At 38.2% G+C, this 22,228-nt stretch overlaps 2 protein-coding genes across 3 annotated transcripts in view; both read right to left on the reverse strand.

The window, feature by feature from the left end:
* LOC134203376 (mucin-2-like) overlaps window positions 1-22,228 on the reverse strand; it is a 208,486-nt gene that overhangs the window by 173,246 nt on the left and 13,012 nt on the right. The window lies entirely within an intron of this gene.
* LOC134203372 (uncharacterized) lies at window positions 15,462-16,986 on the reverse strand. Its single transcript, XM_062678241.1, has 2 exons — window positions 16,275-16,986; window positions 15,462-16,217 (listed from the first exon to the last, which is right to left on the reverse strand). Exons 1-2 carry the CDS (start codon window positions 16,951-16,953, stop codon window positions 15,988-15,990), a joined length of 909 nt encoding a protein of 302 aa, XP_062534225.1. The 5' UTR covers window positions 16,954-16,986; the 3' UTR covers window positions 15,462-15,987.

Genomic DNA, 22,228 nt, shown 5'->3' on the forward strand with positions numbered 1-22,228 from the left:
TATTACCATTACAATTCATAATTAGTTATCCATTAATTAGTTCCATTGTTCAATCCACTAAGGAAAAACAAACAACCATGCGTTCACCATTATTTTACATGCAATTGAGTCATTATACACCACCATTCGGGCGTTTTGCCCAGGCCTATTTTTGAAACATTATTTAAATTCGTTAGAAAGTCATGAAAATCTTATTGTTTTGAATAGGAGATCATTGTGAAATGTAGCTGGGTTTGTAAATTTTGCATCTACACTTAAAATTGTTCTATATTCTTGTTCATATTGGTGAAAACATCGAAAAAGCTTAAGTTTGCATGCTCCCCTACATTCAAAGTTAATTGCATATGTTCCGGGTATTAAACCACCCGGAGTGGAAATTAATTACTATGTCTGAAACTCGATTATGCATATGCACAATATGTACTAGATTTAGTTCGGAAAAGGTGTTGAGGATATCAAGGAAAAGGTATTGAGGGATCAAACCCCACCGAAGGCAGCGGTTACCCTCCAATACATTTTCCGAACATGTTGTGCATATGCATAATCGAGTTTCAGACATAGTAATGTTTCAAACACATAAATATATTTTTTTATCGGCTCAAACTATTAAGAGGTTTTAAATGAAATCTGTTCATGTACCTATTCTTGGTCGATGCACTATCGTTTACAAACATAAATGACGAGCTTTAGCACGAAAATTGGAGTGGGATACGTAACACATCAATCTAAGATGCATATTTGTGCAGGAAATTAAAATTTAGATAATGTTTTGATAAAAATATATAGCATTTAATACTTTTTGAAACATTTGTGTAGTTTTTAAAGTATTAGATCTGAGCTAATGAGATGCCTCCCAGCAGTAAAAAGAAGGTAAACAGCAAAAAAGAAGTTGATTTGATTACCATTTTAACCTTTAGGGACATGCGTTTCCAAATATTTTAATGTCATTTCAGAGGGTGAGTGATGGCGTTTAAACCAAGGCTTATAAGACCGGACACAGATTAAATGCTTTGTCTTAAGAAGAAGAACACAAATGAGAGAGGAGTGACAAAAACATTCTTAGCAAAATCACTCCCGACGTATTAAATACATTATGTTATCGCTTATTTAGAGGGATGATTCCAAAGCAACATCTCTCCCAACTTGTTAAGCAGATGTCATATTATCATTCCCTTCCTTTTCCTTGTAACGGAGGAGATGATCGTGGCCAGTAATGGTAGTTTTTATGCTTTCTCATGTTGGGCCTCCAATTGAATTGCTATTACGGGTAGCTTTCCATAAGCAATTGAAAAGATAATAAAGATATACATGACAGCTGCGTGATGAACGTATACTTTAAATAAAAAATCACGGAAATAAAGTTTGAATAACATGACAGCTATCAGTATGCCATCAACGAAATACTCCGTTTTCAACGCAAAGTGCCTCTCAACAATTATAATAAATAGTAAATCGATTTATTGAATATACATTACCGCGATGTTTTTAAAAAAACATATGTTAATTTTAACATACCTGAAACAAAAAAAAAGATATAATTAGTAAATATTTTTAGATATACATATAAATTATATAAAATTATGCTTAGTCTTTTTTATGTCATACAATTGTGTCATTTTTCACCATTTGTAAACTCATACGTTACTAATCTTTCGCAGTGTTTCGTGAACAAAATACAATGATTGAAATAGTATGTAAGCTATGCCAATCACGTGCGAGTTGAGACAAGCCGAACTGATCTTCACAAAAATCATCCAATACAGTTGAACAGCAATTTAAAGGAATAAAAAGTAGCAGAATCATTATCCATATCAAAATCACTCGCCTAGATTTGCAGCCATCGCATCGCAGCATTATTCAACCGAGGTCAAACTAAAAAACAGCTGAAGTAGTCAATAACGTTTAACATTTTTATACACCAAGGCACTCATTCAGTTATTATTACCGATTCGCTTCTACCAACATCACATCCTGTGCCATTCTTTCTTATTTATTGTTGCAATGCATGCAGAGAGCCAACCACCACACTGGACTGGCACAAACACAAAACTCGCACTTCAGCATAATACACAGTCCTAAGACGTCTACACCATACGGAGCAATAAAATCGTTTCTTCAAACTGATGCCATCAAGGTGCGCAGACATCCACCCCAACTGTACAACAACCTCCACATTATTGGTTCGGTTTGTGCACGCCTAGTTTTTCGTTTTGTTACTGGTCAATAATGCCTATTGCTGGCAGTAGCAGTAGCTATTAGCATCACACTGACTGGCAGAACGGAATGTTAGAGGCCCGGTAAAAACAAAGCTTAAAAGCCTTCGAGTTCTACCAAGTTACAATGACGTGGCAATCGCTATCTAATCGCAGGAAAGTTCTGCTTGTGCTGTGTGACGTAGATATTAAAAGTGTTTATGGGTTTACTGCAACAATTTATCAGGGAATAACGAACTTTAAAACACGGTAGTAAATTGAAACGATAAAGATAATAGTTTTGGATAATCAAAAAATATGAAGAATTAATGTATAGATATGTGTCTTTTTTCCTAAAATTGTGCATTTCTTGTATGTTTCGTTCAAGATGGTACATCAACTGCTTAAATGGAATATTTTTTTTTAAATACACTCAACTTGCGATAGCTCATGCTAAATTATTTACATGAAAATTTGGCATATACAGATTTGCTGGATTTAATACAATCATCGTATTCATGTTTACAATCACTGCATCAAACCGGAATCCATAAAAGGAGCTTACATTTTTTGTATTAGAATAATGCTGCATGATGTATAATCCAAGATTGAATACAGATTTGTGAAAATTGTTCTTAAGTATAGATTATTGAGAAATTATTATGTAAGCACTAAAAAATTTAATGGAGGCAGGGGAATCTGTCATTTCAGAGAAAATGCTTTACGTAATTAGTTTATATGGCTACATTGCCTAAATCTAAAACAACGTTTGAAAAGGGCGCAACAGTCGAAATGCAAACATTCCAGTTCTTCCCCAAGAAACAATTGTTGTTTGAAGAAATGTCTCTTACAGCTGCGTTATTCAGCTGTACATATGTTTAATTATGATTGATTTATTGCATTTGATACTACTATACCAACCTTGTTCGCCCAAAAATGGAGAATCTATTCAACAACAGCAGTTCTATAAGCATGTTGAAATAAATGTTTAAGGTTCAAATGTCATACAGCAAATCGACTTCTTTTTCTTGCTGTTCGCTTCTTTTTTTTGCGGAGAGCCTACTCATTCGCTCAGATCTGATTTTGAACAAAGTAAACAAACATTTCATAAGGTATCAAACTCTATATATTTCCACAAAATACTAACGTCCTTTTCAATACCTGTAGAGCGCATATATTATGGCGATATGCATAAACAACCTCAAAAATGCATCTGAGATTGATTTGATGTGCATCCTTCTCCTAATTACACAATTTTCTACATGCATTTTACATGAATGTAAAATTATGATGCAGTTGACTACCTTCTCAAATGTTCGTCAAGATTCAATAGATTGTTTACATGATCATATGATCGGTCTTCTCTCTGTGTACATGAAAAGTGATGCCGTTTTAGCAGCACAACATTATCAAAACTTGAATTATGAAAAATAAATAACCTGCGTTGCTTATGAATGCTTGCGTTTTCACAGTTCTAGCTCACATCCAATATTTAGTGTCAATATATAGCATTAAAAGCAACATTTTCATAGGTTATTGCTTGATGTTTACGTAAATATTCGAGAAAACAAGCATAATATATAGAACAAATCAACACGCAACACTGAACGATGATTTTCGAGTATCTGCAAAGTATAAGAGAGCGTGAGAGTAAATCGACGGTTTCCTCCTGGAAAATATTTTTCAACTTTGCAATATTTTCTGCAAAATGCAGTTTTTTCAAATAATATTACGAAATTCATCCCAATGAAGCATCCCTGCGGATGTATTGAAGTCACCACTATGTGTTGATGTAGTTTTAACACGAGAATGCTTCCCGATTCAGCTGGGGAATGCATTTTCTCCTCGGTGGGCGGATTTTTCCTGGGGTGGTACAAGCACGTGGCTGGTTTTCTTGTCAATGACTGGATTACGATAATTTGGGCCTTAAGCTATCACCTTGCCTCGATTGTTCAACTGCAAAACAATAAAACAGCTACAACAACATTAATTCAACGCTTGTTACTACACAGCTTATTACCCGAACTAATAAAGCTTTTGTTCAATGTTTTACTAATAAGGCTGTTTGATATACTGTTGTTTGTGTAACATAGAAAATTGGAGGAAACTATTATTCAACATTAGTTTGAGAAAAAGTCCTGTATACAAGTTGAATAACGTTGGTTTTGGTTGCATTGTTGTAAGGAATATCTCAAATAAAGCTTATTAGAAGTTTCCACAACAAGCATTTTTTTATAAAAATGTTAAAAGAGCACTAATTCTTACGGATAATTTGTATCTTTTAACTAATTAATGAACAGTGACTTGTTTTTTTACATCAAGTAGTCATTACTACAGTTATCACAATCTCGAACAATGTGAGGCTTGAACCCAGGACCCTTCGATTGACATCCGCTTGCTCTTCCGCTGCTCCATGCAAGGTCATATAAATCGACCATGTTAAATGTAGTTATAAATTATTTAACATCAAATTGAACAATTCATTGCACAAACATTGCATAAACAACATTTGAACATGTTTATTAAATAGAATGTATATGACAACAATATTGTTGAAAACGTTTGCACAGCAACGTTTATACAAATTCAGATGAGCATCGAATGTAGTTGCCCCGATTGCAGTTTAAGAATCGTTGAATAATGAATTCTGAAACAATCCGCCTTCAATAGTCAATCCGTGCGCACATCCTTTGCCCATCACTGTGAAAACAGCAACAACAAACAGTTCCGGTCTGAAATTATGTTTTTTAGTATAATTTTATGATATTGATTTATACCATTCGTAGGATCTGGTACAGCTTTGAGTTTTGCGAATGTCGCTGCATTTTCCACTGTTTTGTGTTGTACTTGTAGCATCCTACACAACAACCGGTGTTTTTCACTAACCACTGATATGATATGTACCACTCTTTTCGAACTTTTAGAAAGATTTATCCATTTTCACAAAAAAATCAAAGCACAGTGACATCAGCACAACCAGATACGACATAATTGATTTTGTCAACAATGATGAATCAACAGCAATTATGTTGTGTTGAACAACATTTGAAAGAACATCATACATTAATAACAGTTATCATACAGTAAACTTATTTCACAATTAATCAACATGTTTGGTTCAAAGGCTTTCAATCTAATATAAGACACATTACTTCATTGAATTGTACAACTTCGGCAGCGCTGTTGAATAACAAATTCTAACAAATGTTATTGGGCATCACATAAACATGTTATTCAATATCAACTTGATTACACAAAATATGATTTACTTTGGTGGAATAAAGTATATTTACAGTGAATAATACAACTGTACTTCACCCTGCCAGGGAAATTTTAGGGCAACATTTGTTAAACTTTTATTCGATGCTTTATTCAAATAACAACAAAACAGGGAACTAATGCGGTGATTTCAATCAGTATAATTAAACAACTTCTTAAACATGCTTTATTGTTCAACTACCATCGCTTCTATACAACAATTGTTCAACAAGCTTGTTAATTTATGGCTCTGAATTGTTTCTTGGGTCGTCTATATATTCAGCTTTACGGTGATTTAGGTATATGTAGACGAATAACTGGAATTATTACATTTTGGCTGTTACGCCCATTTTTAGAGGTTGCTCTAGAAATCAAAATTACGCAATTGCTTTGGAAATACTAAAATAATCTTTAGTTAACACTACAAGTACCGAGCCATGATTTGTAACTTAAAGTACCAAGTTCGCAGAAAACGTGGAACGGAAACTTTGAGCACCCAGATCTCAGCCGTTTTATAACTAAATCTCTTCATTTTTTTTCACAGAACAATCTGTGGGATGTCAAAAATTGACTACTGAAGACAGATTAAATTTTCATGTAACGGGCACTGAGAACCAGCCGGATAGTTCCGTTCCACGTTCCAAGCGAGTGCAGTGCGTGTTTTAGTCGTCGCGAAAATTATAAATTATCTGGTATTCGGTGGCTCATGTGCATGTATTGCGCTTTGCTCCGGTTGTAACGAGCGCGATCTTCAATAGTTTGCAGTAGTCATCGAGCAGTGCATGTTTTAGTCGTCGCGAAGTAGTTAAGATATCGAATCAGTCCTCGGGGAAATACGTTAGACACGCGTTGCTTTTCCGTTTTTGTATCATTGTGAATATGGCGTCGTTCAAAAGAAATAATTAGTCGCTTACAATGCACAGTGTTTTATTTCGTCGTTTTCACGATCGAAATACAAAAACTCGAAAAGTGTTAATTTTTGATATAGGGTTTGTTCACAGAAGTTTCAAAATGTTTAGGAGCGCATCTTTTGATAAAAATAGTTTGATAAATAATTACCCTAAAAGTGAGTTGAAAAATTTTTTTTTCACCAGAATGAGATAGACACATAGTGTCTTCCGCAAAGTTGTGGCAATTTGTAATACGAGCAACTTTGCTGAACATGCCGAGTCTCTATCTCTTATATATAACAAACTTAAGACGTTTTATGTAAAAACCCCTTTAAAATCACATTTTTCATTCTAGCTCTTTCCAATGATTTTTCCCATTTTCCGTCTCTTCTAGGAAGTTGTTAAGCAAGCAAAATAACATGTTTTGCTGAACATTGGAACATTCCATCTCATATACAACAAAAGTTATCTTTAAATTATACATATTTTTAGAGGTATTTCCACTCATAATTACTCCCTTAATTGCAAAAAGTCGCAAATTTCTTCACGATATGCTGAATGTCGCTCATTTCAGCTTTTCACTGATATTGAAAACTTTTGTCGACAAGAGTCTTCTCAATTGCTGTGTTAAAAACTTGTAAACCCACGAAAAATCATAATGTTTGAATAACTTTGGTTTTATAAGAGATGGAAAGTTACAATGTTCAGCAAAAACATGTATTTTTGCTGGTTTGACAACTTTGTAGAAGAGACGGACAATGTGAAAAATCATTGGAATTAGTTAAAGTTAGGATAATGATTTTAAAAGGATTTCCACATAAAACATGCCTGTGTTGAACTTAGTTCACAATCAAAAACACACTAATAATGTTTGAAAAAAAAACACGAAACATGTTAAGTTTATTATATCAAAAATATGGAAACTCGGCTTCATAGCCGCATTTGTTTTTAATAGCATTTGTTATAACATTTATTTGCCAGTTGTTTCCAAATTTAACTGGATACAAATTTAAATGAATACAAAATTTTGCTGTTTGTCATCGCTTTCACACTTTCACTATAATTGATTTAGTATCTTCTGTAAGGAACTTCCTTCGACTTCTCGGCCAACCTTTGGCTTTTGATACAACTGGATCCTACGAACTCAATGATCAATGCCTCAGTGCCTCAATGCGTCCTTAAATTTACCTAGATAAGCAGATGTTTCAGCTGTTTAAATCAAATCGAAACGCTTCGACATGTGTGTTGTGTAAGTTTATTGTATTTTCGACATCACGCGAATACTTTTAGAAGTTTGAATTCCTTGAATTCTCTTTATGATTTCTCAAATAAATATAAATTATATATTTTTTGTGATTTTTCTCTGAATTTGTAGAACAAACAAACTATAAAACTTGTATAAATTATATATGACAAACAAACGTTTTATGTTTGTTATGATACCTCAAAACATTATTTAAGCTAGAACTAATTCTGATGATTTTCACATTTTCCGTCTCTTCTACAAAGTTGTCAAACCAGCAAAAATACATGTTTTTGCTGAACATTGTAACTTTCCATTTCTTATAAAACCAAAGTTATTCAAACATTATGATTTTTCGCGGTTCACAAGTTTTTAACACAGCAATAGAGAAGACTCTTGTCGACAAAAGTTTTCAATATCAGTGAAAAGTTGAAATTGCTTAGTTAGTGATCTATAATATTTTTCATGAATTAATTTGAATAGCGCAATCAACAGAAAAACATTAAAGCTTTTGATTGCAGTACTCAAATTATTTCATGAAAAAAATGTTACTTAGGTCCTTTTGAAAAGTTAAGCGAGAAATGAGCGACTTTCAGCATATCGTGGAGAAATTTGCGACTTTTTGCAATTAAGGGAGTAATTATAAGTGGAAATACCTCTAAAAATATGTATAATTTAAAGATAACTTTTGCTGTATATGAGATGGAATGTTCCAATGTTCAGCAGAAACATGTTATTTTGCTTGCTTAACAACTTCCTAGAAAAGACGGAAAATGGGAAAAATCATTGGAAAGAGTTAGAATGAAAAATTTGATTTTAAAGGGGTTTTAACATAAAACGTCTTAAGTTTGTTATATATAAGAGATAGAGACTCGGCATGTTCAGCAAAGTTGCTCGTATTAAAATTTGCAATGTGCGGAAGAAACTATGTGTCTATCTCATTCTGGTGAAAAAATAATTTTCTCAATTCACTTTTTGGGTAATTAATTATCAAACTATTTTTATCGAAAGATGCGCTCCTAAATATCTTGAAACTTCTGTAAACAAACCTTATATCAAAAATCAACACTTTTCGAGTTTTTGTATTTCGATCGTGAAAACGACGAAATAAAACACTGTGCAATGGCGATTTTGTCACCCACACCAGTGAGAACCTAAACCCAAACTCCGCACCTCTATGATAAATTACGGACAGCCTCACTGGTGGACGAATCATTAGCTGTCATTGAAAATGTGCAGAGCCTATCGTTAATGACGAAGTAGTGAGCATCGTGAGCACTCACACCTGTCGCTTATTTACAGCGGTTTGAGCTAGCTTGTCATTGACAGGAAGGGATGCCAACCTTTAAGATGCCGTATATGTCAATCTTCGGGTTGATTTCGGAACACCTTTCGATTTTCTGAGGCCAGCCAAGCGACCGAAGAATAGAAATCGCTCTTTCGAGTAAGAACCGCCAACGAACCAAGAAGTGCGCGTCGAAATAAAGTTTTAAAAAAATAATTTGCTATAATATAACAGAGTGTGAATAGAAGTAAAAGGAAAGTGTACTTCAAGACTGAGCGGAAATAAGATTAACAAAAAAGGTCCGAATTAGGACCTTTTCTTTCGGAAAGCTTTCTGGAGCACCAAAACCTGTTTCTCGCCCACAGTAAAGCCACCGGAACAGCCAGGACACGGAATCGGCCTCGGGAATCGTTAAGCCACGGTAACAGATAAGCCACGTGTAGCGATAGGCCAGCTTGAAAGCCATTCCGCTCACCATTTTGTAAAATCAGAGACTGAATAACACCCCACGCCATTGTATACCGATCACGCAAGCTCTAGGAGCGTCGACCACATTCCGTCAGGGCCGGAAAGCAGCACGTATCCCGTTCTCGAAAGCGACTCGAAGCGTTCCGTAGGCTATTCCATCAACCATCTGGCCATTCCATCATCTTTCCGGCCATTCCATCACCCGTCCGGCCATTCCATCATCCGTACGGCCATTCCATCATCCGCCCGGCCGTAGAAAGTGCCGCCTAAGTCACGCCGATCGCCCAGATTGGCCATTCCATCATCCGCCCGGCCGTAGAAAGTACCGCAAAAGTCACGCCGATCGCCCAGATTGGCCATCCATCATCCGCCCGGCCGTAGAAAGCTCCGCAAACCTCCCGTCGATCACCTAGATAGGCCCTTTATCATCTATCCTCCGTCTGGCCGTAGTAAGCTGCACGAAAACCCCAACGAGCGTCCCGCTAGGTCATCCGTCATCCTCGTAACCACGCCGTAGTCAGCCGAAGCAAGATCCGCCGACAAACACCAGCGCCATCCGGGCGAGAAGTGTACCGAAACATCGCATGCAACATCGGAGGGCCCTCCACAGCATGAAACCCTAGTTGGTTTTCCCGGAACAACCTTTTTGAGTTTCCAAATTAAGCCTTAAGAAATCCCCAGGGAAAAGTGTTTGTAATTTCGAAATGATCTTCTTAGGATTTCCAAGAAAATTCTTCTGAATTTCCACGGAAAATTGTTCCAAATTTTAACATTTTTAAAGGAAATTAGTAGGAATTACGGAAAATTATTGGTATTGTCCATTCGGAAATTCAACGGGAAGTTGTTCAAAAAGAGGAAGAATCATATGACCGAAAGTTATTCAGCAAATTGAACGTTGGGCCGTAATGGTTAATAGATCGAAAACGGTTTGACCGAAAATGTCATTTGGCCGAAAGCGACATACGGCCGAACTGGTAATTTGGCCGAAAAAGAAGTTTGCCTCAACAACTCGTTTTGTCGTCATGTAGTCGAACATGCCGTTTGGCAGAAATGTTCATTTGGTGTAAGGCCGAAAATGTTACTTGCTGTATGGATAATATGATTAAACATGTCGATAACCAAAAATGTCAAACAACATTTTCAGACAAATGTTCCTTTCTTATCAGTTTCGACAGTTGTTTTTTCTGAATAACGATTTTTCGGCCAACGGACCAGTTCGGCCGAACGACATTTGCGATAGTACAAATGTCCATTTCAGTCAAATGACATTTTCTGCCGAACGGCATTTTAAGCCAAATGACCTATACAGACAAACGACTTTTTTGTGCCCGAATGACCAGTTGTTCATTTCGGTCAAATGAGTTTCGATCTAATGGTTTGTTCGGCCAAATGACGGATACAGCTTTATTCGTAGTTCGACTGAAAGGCCATTTGTTCGAAAGCCACTTAGTCGATTGTCATTAAGCCGAATTCCATTTGGCTGAATGGGACGTTTGACCGAAACGGTTATTAGGTTAAAAATAGTATGGCTTAAAATGTCATTTGGCTGAAAGCGGCATACTGCTGAAAATGTCGTTGCTAAACAGGTCTGACCCGTTTGACCTGTTCGGACAAATGACTTTTTCAGCAAAATAATCAGTTTAGACAAACAACACTTTCGGCCGTATGTCCAAAATTTCAAAAGAAATTCTTCAGAGTTTGCACAAGAAGTGATTCGATTTTTATTTTTTATTTTATCACAAACGCCCGAATGACACTCGCCTGTATTCCATTCGCCCGAATGCCACAGTCGCTCGAAAAGACCATTCGCCCAAATGGACCACTCGCACGAATAGACCATTCGCCCGAATAGGTCATATATACATATGTATACCTCCAGATTCTATAACAATATGTTATTTCTCATAATCATATTAAAAGAAAAAATATGCCAATCACCTGGAATATATGAACGTACCAGTTTTAGTAAAGTGGGTCTCTAGTGGTCTTTTTATGCTTTGATTTGCGACCATTCACATGAGTCCACTACGTTATGCATAATTACGTTAGGCATAATGGACGTTACGCATTACGGACGTTAGGGATAATGTACGTTAGCCATAATGGTCGTTTGGCATAATTCCGCCTTCATGTCATGGGCTGTTCTTTAGGTCATTTATGTATAACGTCCATTATGCCTAACGGGTACATCCCATTTACATAATACTTGCTTACATACAAAAATACGTTTCTCTGGGCGAGATTTTCGAACCTCTTTGGATGCCTTTGTTATATCTTCACATAAAAAAGTGCTAAGGTAACAAACTTTTTATAGGCAAGTTGAAGTCTGTTATCCTTTCCGTATGCCGGCTGTAATCCCAATCGCTAATGTTTTCTAAAAACAAAACTTTGGTTGAGGAGAAAAAAACATCCTTAAAACTTGAATTTGGGAAGACACGTTCCTCAGTATTAATCTCAGCCATTTTAAAATTCAATAGTATATACTCTGGATCTAACGTATACTGATAAATTTAGAGCAATGGTCTATTCGGGCGTTTGCTCTATTCGGGCGAATGGAATTCGGGCGTTTATGATTCGGACGTTTGTGATAGAACTTTTTTTTCATGGTAAATTCTTCGGAATTTACTTGAAAAATTTCCCGGATTGCATACTTAAATTCTCTACACTGCAAAAAATCCACACATTTGTATTGGCAAAAATCCATTAATTTAACTTATGATGTTTATTACACCCTATATTTTTTTACACGGGTGGTATTCAATAATTTCTCGCTTAACCTGAACCTTCACATCTTTTTATATATCATCTGATTTTTTTTGTTTTTTTTTTTCACTCATAGTTTTATGGACGCTAAAGGTCTTAATCGACTAAACCCATCCGTGTAAAAAACTGTGTAGTACACACATAACCACTCTTCACGCAAAGTACAAATAGAATCTATAATCAAATAAAATTAGAGACCACACATCTAATATTCAGTTATTGAATTTATGCGTGGATTCATCTATATACATAAAAATGAATTTCTGTCTGTCTGAACCTTATAGACTCGAAAACTACTGAACCGATCGGCGTGAAAATTTGTATGCAGAGGTTTTTGGGGCCGGGGAAGGTTCTTAAGATGGTTCGAGACCCCTCCCCGCTTTGGAAAGAGGGGCTCCCATACAAATGAAACACCAATTTCTTCATAACTCGAGAAATAATCAAGCAAATGGAACCAAATCTGGTATGTGGAGGTTTTAGAAGGAAAGACATGCTTCTGTGGTGGTTCGAAACTCATCCCTTTCTGTAAAGGGGGGCTCCCATACTAATGAAACAGAAATTTCTGCATAACTCGGGCACTAATTAGTGAATAAATCAATTTTAGGCGAAACGAAGTTCGTCGGGTCTGCTAGTATTAAATATATTTGAGACCCCAAATTGCAAATATATTCAATATGAAAAATTTTCTCAGTGGAATTTCCATGGATAATTCTTCCAATATTTTAAGGAAATTTAATTGAAATCCCGAATATTTGCCTAATTCGGTAAAAAAAAATCTGTGGATTTCAGCGGAAAATTCTTCGGCTTAACATTTACGGAAAGTTTTTAAAATTTCAACGGAAAATGGAATTTGGAAGAAATAACATTCACGAAACTTTTCATAAATTGTGTTTTTTCTTGACACGGTGGCACACGCCTCTAACTGTGACGTACAGGTCAGCCAAAAACTCAAAGATATAGCCATTTCCGTGAAAACGGTTCCGGGAACATGATAAATGATAACAGATCGGAATAATGCAAATATGGGTATAACTTTATAGTTCTACACCCAAAATACACATCCGACAATTATTGTACAAAATCTTGGCAGATACAATTCGATAAGCTTTTTATACAAATATTGTATTAAAATATAAATTAATCTGTAAGATTTCCATACAACAATTGTATTAAAATTTTCCGGAATCGTATATGCCAAATTATTATACAGTTTCTGTAAGGTTCTTATGCAGAACTGTATTAAAATCTGCCATCCGCTGGTTAGGTGTACGAGACGATGATTACAGGAACATGTCCAGGTTGATAGTTTCCACTGCCACCCTTATAGCAGGTTTCAGGGACCTTCGAGGAAGAATTGGTTTTGGAACCATCTGGTACCATTGGTGTCAAGTTTCATGTTTTTTTCCAAGATGATGAATATAGAACTTTATTAAAGATACATTTTGAGGACTCAGGGTGTATGGCCAATACCGGACCGTTTTCACGGAAATGCCCATATTTCTGCGCATACCTGACGGATTTTCGATCTGCAGCCAGCATTGCATTGGTCTACATATTAGCTCTAGTGTCTAGGGAAAGCATAAAACACAATGAAGGTAAACATCACATAAAACGACAAGCAGAAACAGAAGCAAAAAAAGCATTTTCAACATACCCTCGGTAAACCCGGAACATCTCCGGTGGCCAATGGCCATTCTGAGATTTTGCATGGGGACAGAATACTAGAAGAGTTTCAGCGTTCTGTGCACCCAGTTTTATTTAAATCGGATTATTTTACGCAAAGTATGGCTGATATAAATTCCGACAAAATTTTGCCTATCTCAACCTTTTTGTCTAACCCCTGTATGTTATTTCCTATTGAAAATTAGCTGGATTGAACTATGAACATAGAAGTTATGGTCAAAGTTAAGGCCGCATTTAACAGGGCGTCAGGGTCGACGATTTGAGGGGGGCTATACAGTACCCAAATATTTAATTCCGATCGGTTTTAATGCATATAACAGCTTTCCAAGTATTTTTTTATTTTAAAAATCGACATGTGTCTTAGTGCCTTGTGCCTTGCTACATTAAATGATCATCATCATCATATTTAAACTTAAATCACATTCATTCGACTTATAGATAGTTATCACTAAGCTCGGTGCAAAATAAATCCACTGGAAGCTGAACTAAACAGTTTCACTCTATTTGGCGATTAGATTTCTTGGTTCGTCGCATTTTGGCACAGAATGATCGCTCACCGTGATCGAATCATCAACCGTGATGCCTGCCAATCATACTTTCTGCGATTCAGTACATCACCCCCGAAAGACACCAACAAATACCAACCAACAGAAATGCGGAAAAGCAAAGCTTCCAAGAAAATTATCATCGGGAAGTCAGAAAGCCAGGGCAGTCGGCTGCGAAAACAACAAAAACCTAACGATGAATGGGTCTCTATCTACCAACAGTAGGTAGTGGTGCGGTAAGCCATCACCGAGTGATGACTCATTCCTAACCCGGGTCCATATGGATGGCACCCTGCTTGGATTGATAGCGTATACCATTATGTGCAGCCTAGCATGCAACACACATCTCACCCACCAGTGCACGACTATGTCACGTCAATTCGACGCTATGTGTTATTACCTCTGGATGGAGCTGGCGTTGATTAAAATCATCTTGGAAGGAAGTCAGTCCGCCTAAAAGTTACGCGAAGAATTGCATTGTCAAGTGTGTATTTGAATACTTGTGAAAGGAAATGGATTTTATTGAAATAATATACAGCTAAACAATTTGAGTAATTTGATGGTGGATGAAAATTTTTTCGAATTGGTAGGTACGAGGATTTGAACTTCCTGTCTCAAGCTGGCATTTAGATCATTTGATTCGACTACAGCCGGATGCTGTATAGGACTGTGAGAGAGAGACGAAATGATTGGTTGAATTTTGCGCAAGCGTGTTTCTAGGCGGGTGAATTGACCTTTTCCATAGAGTGACTTCTCGGGCAGAAATACCAAACCTCTTCCTAAAAGGAAACACGATTCACGGCTTTTGGTGTGTTAACATTGTTTCTTTTAATTTGATTACTTCCAAACTATGACTAGCAACTCATCTTGGGAGGGAAGACATTTACAATCGATAACATTTGTTTTGTTATATTACAGACATTTGGAAAGCAAGTAATATAGGGCTACCATCTTGAATCGGTACCACTTATATTCATTGGCACCGCGTGTTATGTTCGACGCTCTATTCACGCTTTCAACTTATCGTTTACAACCCTCTTATGTCACACAATTAAGCTAACGGGCGCCCATTACTTCATTATCGAATTCCTCTGCTCAGCCCGGAAATGCACGCATATTTGCTAGCCAGGTATTTGTCTCGACTGATAGAGCGCTTGTTTGTCTGATAGTCATTCGTTACTGTCGCTTTCTTTCACACTCTTCGTATAGACACGACGTAGGTTCATAGTCCATACGCTGCAATTGATTCACCCGTCCATTCCATTCAAGCTAGTCGAATTAGCGTTTCTCGTAACGAGAAATTACAGCTACGTTGGGTCGAAGTAAAACCTCTGCTCTTTAGTGCATGTTCTATGTGAGCAATCAAAATGCTCCGCTACAGGGTTGATTGATCCCAGCCATTATTGCATTGGAGACAACGATCCGTCGAGAAGATGAACAAAAACAACGAAATTTGCATTTCCGGATGACAAGACCGATTGGCGTGACTGACAAGAGTGACAGGGAGCGTTGTATTCGTTCTTTTCTCGAGAAAACAAAAGCACCAAAAGGGTTTCCTATTCGTTTTAATTTATTGGTGTCTACGGGTAAAGAATGTACAGAATGGTTGATGATTTCATGGATGACAGTAAGTGCAATCTATTAGAAAGGTAACTGAACTCTACTCGGTAGATGTTTCCATGCTTTCGATACCGTCGTTTTCTAGCTCATTAGCAAACCATACGCTGACCGGTGCCAAGTTAACGTTCAGGAACGATTCGTAGTCCCCGGGTTGGCAAAAGCTTCCAGGAATGGATGTTTGTATTTTGTTGGATATACCTAGCAGGGTCCACCCTCCAGGGCCTTTGATGTAGAGGGGAGTACCACGACCCGTTGAATGATACTTGGTATCTATGAAGAAAACAATCAATAATCTGCATAACAAACTGTTAGCTTAATCGATTGTACCTTTGGTTTTAAGTTTGATGTTGCTGTCGCTAACCGCTCGCGCCTTAACTGCTAATGACGGTCCATAGCACACAACTTCCTTTTCAAGTTGCAGTTTAACGATCTCGAATCCACCCAACCGATGCCGATGGCTCTGTTGCAAAACGTAAACCGACTCTCCGTAAATCTTGTCAAAATCTTCCTGTCCGTCCGTCATGCAGATCGGCATACCCTCCCATTCGTCGTACACTTTCAACCGAATCAAAGCCAAATCCAGCTCCTCGTTCAGCACTACGTTCTCCACATGGAACCTCCGGGATCGCTCGGTGTTCTGCTGCAACGCCACCAATCCCACATGAACAATCATTCCCTTCAGTTCGAGCACTTTTCCTCCACCGCTCTTTAAACAGTTGGCCGCGGTCAGCACCCATCCTTCCCGATCGACCAGCGCCCCCTCGCAAACTTTGTCCGGCGGGTTAAGTTTCGAACCTTTCCACCAGTACACACCCACATGCCAAGGCCACTCGCCCGGTTCTATTTGCTCACCGTCCACGACGGATTCGTTTTTCGTCTGCCGAATTCCACACACGCACTGACCGTCGACCATTCGCAGCCATAGTCCACCGCAACACACCAGAACCGTAAGGAGGAGAATTGTGAAGCCCGATATCCGACAGAACACGCCAAGCATGTTGGACATCTATGACTACGGTTGCGAAACTGAGAACGTCGCGCATGACGGAGCTAGCTTTTATAGAATCGCGAAACCTAGTAGCATCCTCATCTTCGGATTACCCGGCGGATGATTTGAAACAATTTGCGCCAATTGGAATCGGTAGACTTCTGTCTTTGAATGAAACGCGTTTTGGTCAGCCGAGTATCATAAGCAAGCGGGACCGAACGGATGCTAAACTACTACGGTTGTAGGATCGTTTCGAAAGACATTGGGCCAATTGCAGATACGCAGTGTAGGGCGGCTAAAATTAGTTTCTTTCAATTGAGGATGTGCTTGAATCCCGTCCATCAGGGAGTTTGGTGTATGAGCTGCACGATTCGCAAATTGCAATTGTCTTAATGAAGCGGGGAAAATAGTGACGAACCGAGTATGCGCGCTGAAAGTATGTCGTGATTCCGACGACTTTTCAAAGCAAAGTCTACAACCATAAATCATTTTGAATGATACTTAGTTATAAAATTCTATTCATTCAGTTTGCCACTTCGTTTCCTTAACGCATATTATCGCGCAAAGGCTCGGTTCGATTATGCGAAATTTTTGAAAATGTATCTAGTGTTGAGTAATGTACAAAATATTTGAAACATTTGATTGAGAAACTGCATATATCAATTTTACACAAAACATCAAAAAACAGTTTTTGAACTAATTGGCACCGACCATACGTACCGTATTTAACGGGACAGTCCCGTTATTTAGACCTTATTGTAATGTCCCGTCGTAATCTAAAAAAAAAAAATATTTTCCAAGGAGCTCCAAAGTATTAAACAAACAAATTCAAATTTTTAGGCAGAAGTCTAAAATGAAATAAATAGAAAATATTTTTTTGTGTCTTTCTTAGAGTTTGGTATTTCCTACGGCTGACTCATGTTGCTACAAAGAAAATGAACGAAACACATTAAAAAACGTGAGATGTTGTGTTATTAGTGTTGCTTTTAGTTTGCATTGATCGACTTTTCAATTTGATATTTTTTTACGTAGGACTACGTCTGTCTTTTCTATATTGGGGTACACTTTGCGATTGCGAAAATCGAATACCGTCACGAAAATATGATAGACTTTGAACGTTAATATCTCAGCCATTTTTCGATGGATTTCCAATATTTTTGGACCGTTCGATCAAGGATGAATCAACACTTTATTGTATTGTTCTTAAACAGCGGTTCTCATAATAGGGTACATGTACCCCTGGGGGTACTTTTGCTGGCCCCAGGGGGTATCTCGAACAAAAGGGCATAATGGCGGATGTATCACAATTATTATTCAATATTATTGATACAGCTTTGACAATTGGGTATTTTTTTGCTTCAAAACTTTGTCTTGTACATAATTTGTATGGCGATCAGTAAATTGAAGCAAATTGAATCCTGCCGTTCACAACCAGCACAGTGTATGAAGGGCTGCGGGATAAAAGTCCAACAGAATAAAACGTCGAATGAACAAATTTTGAACATCTTCTACTCGATCGAAACAAAATAATGAATGATATGTTAAGAATATGGTTCTGAACTAAAATCTAGAGTCTGAAGGTTCTGAAGTCACCATTTGAAAGCATGAAGGCTTTTTCTTTTTTAAAAAAGTCAGTTGCTCGTGCAACAACGAGGATTCTAAGCCTCCTTCTACGTTTCTCAAAAGCCTTCTTGCGAACAGCTCAGAAACCTCCTTTCAAAAGGCTCGGAACTCTCCTTTTCAGAGGCGTTGGCACCTCTTTTCAAGTGGCTCGGACCCCTCCTTTCAAGAGGCCCCGAAGCCACCTTTCAAGAGGCTCGGAAGCATCCTTTCAAGAGACCCGGAAGCCCTCTTTCAAGACGCCCGGAAGCCTTATTTCAAGAGGCCCGGAAGCCTCCTTTCAAGGGGCCCGGAAACCTCCTTCCAAGAGGCCCGGAAGCCATCTTTCAAGAAGCCCGGAAGCCTCCTTTCAAGAGGCCCGGAAGTCTCTTTTCAAGAGGCTTGGAAGCCTCCTTTCAAGAGGCCCGGAAGCATCCTTTCAAGAGGCCCGGAAGCGTCTTTTCAAGAGGCCCGGAAGCCTCCTTTCAAGAGGCCCGGAAGCCACCTTTCAAGTCCTTTCAAGAGACCCGGAAGCCTCCTTTCAAGAGGTCTGGAAACCTCCTTTCAAGAGGCCCGGAAGCCATCTTTAAAGAGGCCCGGAAGCCTTTTTTAAAGAGGGCCGGAAGCCTCCTTCCAAGATGCCCGGAAGTCTACTTTCAAGAGGCCCGGAGGTCTCCTTTCAAGAAGCCCGGCAGCATCCTTTCAAGAGGCCCGGAAGCGTCCATTCGAGAGGCCCGGAAGCCTCCTTTCAAGAGACCCAGAAGCATCATTTCAAGAGGCTCGGAAGCCTCCTTTCAAGAGGCCCGGAAGCCTCCTTTCAATAGTCCCAGAAGCATAATTTCAAGAGACTCGGAAGCCTCATTTCAAGAGGCTCGGAAGCCTCCTTTCAAGAGGCCCATAAGACATAAGAATGCTGTAGGAAGCTGTTAGCCTTCTTCTACGTTTCTCGGAAGCCTCTTTTCGCGCAGCTCCTAAGCTTTTTTAAAAATGCGTCCTTTCAAGTGGTTCGGAACCTTCCTTTCCTACAAGGAAATGTATCAACTAAGTTTGTTTTGGGAAGTTTCACGGAATAATGAAAATCTGAGTCAAATTCATGGAAAGCCATATATTCTGTTAGTTTTTAGGTCTATTTTCCATATTTCATATAAGTTACGTTTATTTTTATTAACAGAAAAAAAATAGGGGCCACCTGAATTAATGCAAAAGCTTCAAGGGGTACCTCTTAAGAAAAAGGTTGAGAACCGCTGTTCTAAAATACAAATTTTCAACTATTAATTATTGAAAATTGGCTAACAGTTTTCAAATAGTAAAACAACTAATCCCGTGCATGATCGCAAGCACAGACATCAAAATCAACCAACTTCCAAGTTTAGATCTAATCCTCAGTTCAAACTAGATTTCACGTAGTGCGGAAGCAGCGGAACGGACACAGCAGCACGAAGGTGCTGGTAGCATTTTCAACGGAAAACCATCCCATTTATGGTGGTGGTCATTCAACCTCAACCAAACGTCATTCAACCAGCGTTGGCGATACTAAAAGTTTATTCCAAATGGTGGCGTCTTAGCGAAAAGTTTTCGAGTAGTCGTCGGACAATAACAGCACAAGGTGAAATTTAGACGCATGATTCCGACAAGTTCCGACAAGTTGGTTATTAGAAAAGCGCAATGGGAAAAAGAAATAAGTTCTTCCCAGGACCAGCGTTTTCTGGACAGAAAGGGTTGATTGCCAAAAAGAACGGCGTGGTAGCTTAGTTGCTGTTAGTGATTCCACCCATTCGAACAAATTTGTTGCATCATCTCCCTCCGACGAGCGCTCGTGATTCGGCTACCGAAGAGCAACTTTCTGTCGTCGTCAAACGATTAAGCTTTTCACTTTGAAGAAAATCAGTTTCGGATCAACCTTATTTTGTATAAAATGATGAACCGGAAAAAAATCAGGCTACTGACATCCTATTGTTTAGCTCATAACCAGACCGTAGCCAGGATGTCCCGGCACTATTTTTTCATACTGCTTTTTAATGATGACACCGCGCTTGCCACAGGCTCGGAAAAAAATCGATTTCATTTCTAACGACCAACAGAAACAAAACCATAGAATGTTGACAGAAAAGTCCACTTTCTGCCAACGACAGACGCTGACGATGAAGACGCTACTTTAGAGGAAAAGTTCAACATCAACCACCCACCGGCGGCCGCCGCTCAGAACGAGAGACGTCAAGCGATTATGTTTTGTACTAAGAAAAATTTCGCCTTGGGTCAAATTTATTTTGTTAACCTTTTCAACAAATCGTTTTTTTGTATCATTAACAGACCATAACCAAATTCAGAATCTTGCGAAAAAAATTCACAGGAAGCTCTGAATTTCCAGACTCTTCCATGCTTCGAGAACGCTCTCTGTAGAATTCCGATCAAAATGGCTCGTGCTCGCCGGAAAGTAGCTTTCTTGAATCTAATGAATTAATCCCATTAGCCCAGACACTTTGATTATCTTTATGAGTGCACATCATGTTTACACCCGTAACAGATCACAAAGGGGCGGAGCTAACAAGCTTAATTTATTGAATACAAGAAAGCTGCTTTCCGGAGTGTGCGATTCATTTTATCGGGATTCTGCTTATTTCTCTTTATTTCCTCTAAAGAGGATGGTGTCTTCTAGGATTTACAAATACCATCTATTTCCTATAGCTACGAGGTTTGCGTACAACCCGATTGGGCTGCACCTTTGAGTTTCGAAACATTAAGAATCATTCAAAGTCTTTTTGAATAATTCTGAGTATTTCGAAATCATCCAATGTAAAAATAACGACGGCATGAGAAAATAATTTATAAATCAACTGAACAAAGTCTGGTCAGATTAAAGGCTAGATTGGAGTCCTCACGCACTTTAAGACTATGTAGTTGCAAATTTCGCTGCATTGGAGATGATTTAAATCTGGGACGGGACTTGTAAAGAGGAAAAAATTTAACTTCATCTGCAACCAGCAAGCGCTGTCACGAATTGTCAGATGCAACCAGCACCTTTTTGTGTGAAAGTATTGGTATTCCTCAAAAATTATTCCGAATGATACTACGAGTACTTTTTCACTTTGAAAAGTATTCTAGAATAGCCGTTGATGTTGAACAGTTATGAATACGTGTTTTATTCCCGATAGGAAAATCACTATAAAAATAAGTTTACAAATCCGTAAATTGTAAACACTTTCATTGTGCTCAGAAGATTTTACCCGGGATTTAGGTAAAACACTCAAGGAAACAGTTGAGAATCGATGATCAACTGTGATGAAAAGAAGAACAAGTGTCAAAAAAAGGAAAAAGTAGCCGTCTTTGCAGGTCTCGTCTCAGATTTAAAGGCATACAACTTGGGTTCAGATTTGCTGTGTCGCAGTATGCGTGAAATAATAAAAATGTCGGTTGTGCGTTGCATCCGTTTTGAATGGTATTGTTCCTTGTAACAAAATGGCAACTTTCGTGATCATTTTCCAAGGCTCTCATAGAAGAGCAAAATTTATCCGCAGTGCAAAAAGCACGTGCTATCAAAGCATTGACCGCCAGAATCCACCACGTGGCGGCCTACCCGAGCAGCACACATGTTGTACATAGAACACAGTAGCTTATTTGGGACCCGATTTAGTCACAATTATGTTGCTGTAACCAGTTTCATTAGACTTCTGCTGCTTGGGTAATTTTCAAAAAT

This window comes from Armigeres subalbatus, unplaced genomic scaffold (genome assembly GCF_024139115.2).
Source record: "Armigeres subalbatus isolate Guangzhou_Male unplaced genomic scaffold, GZ_Asu_2 Contig1826, whole genome shotgun sequence".
In the NCBI taxonomy this organism is placed as follows: Eukaryota; Metazoa; Arthropoda; class Insecta; order Diptera; family Culicidae; genus Armigeres; species Armigeres subalbatus.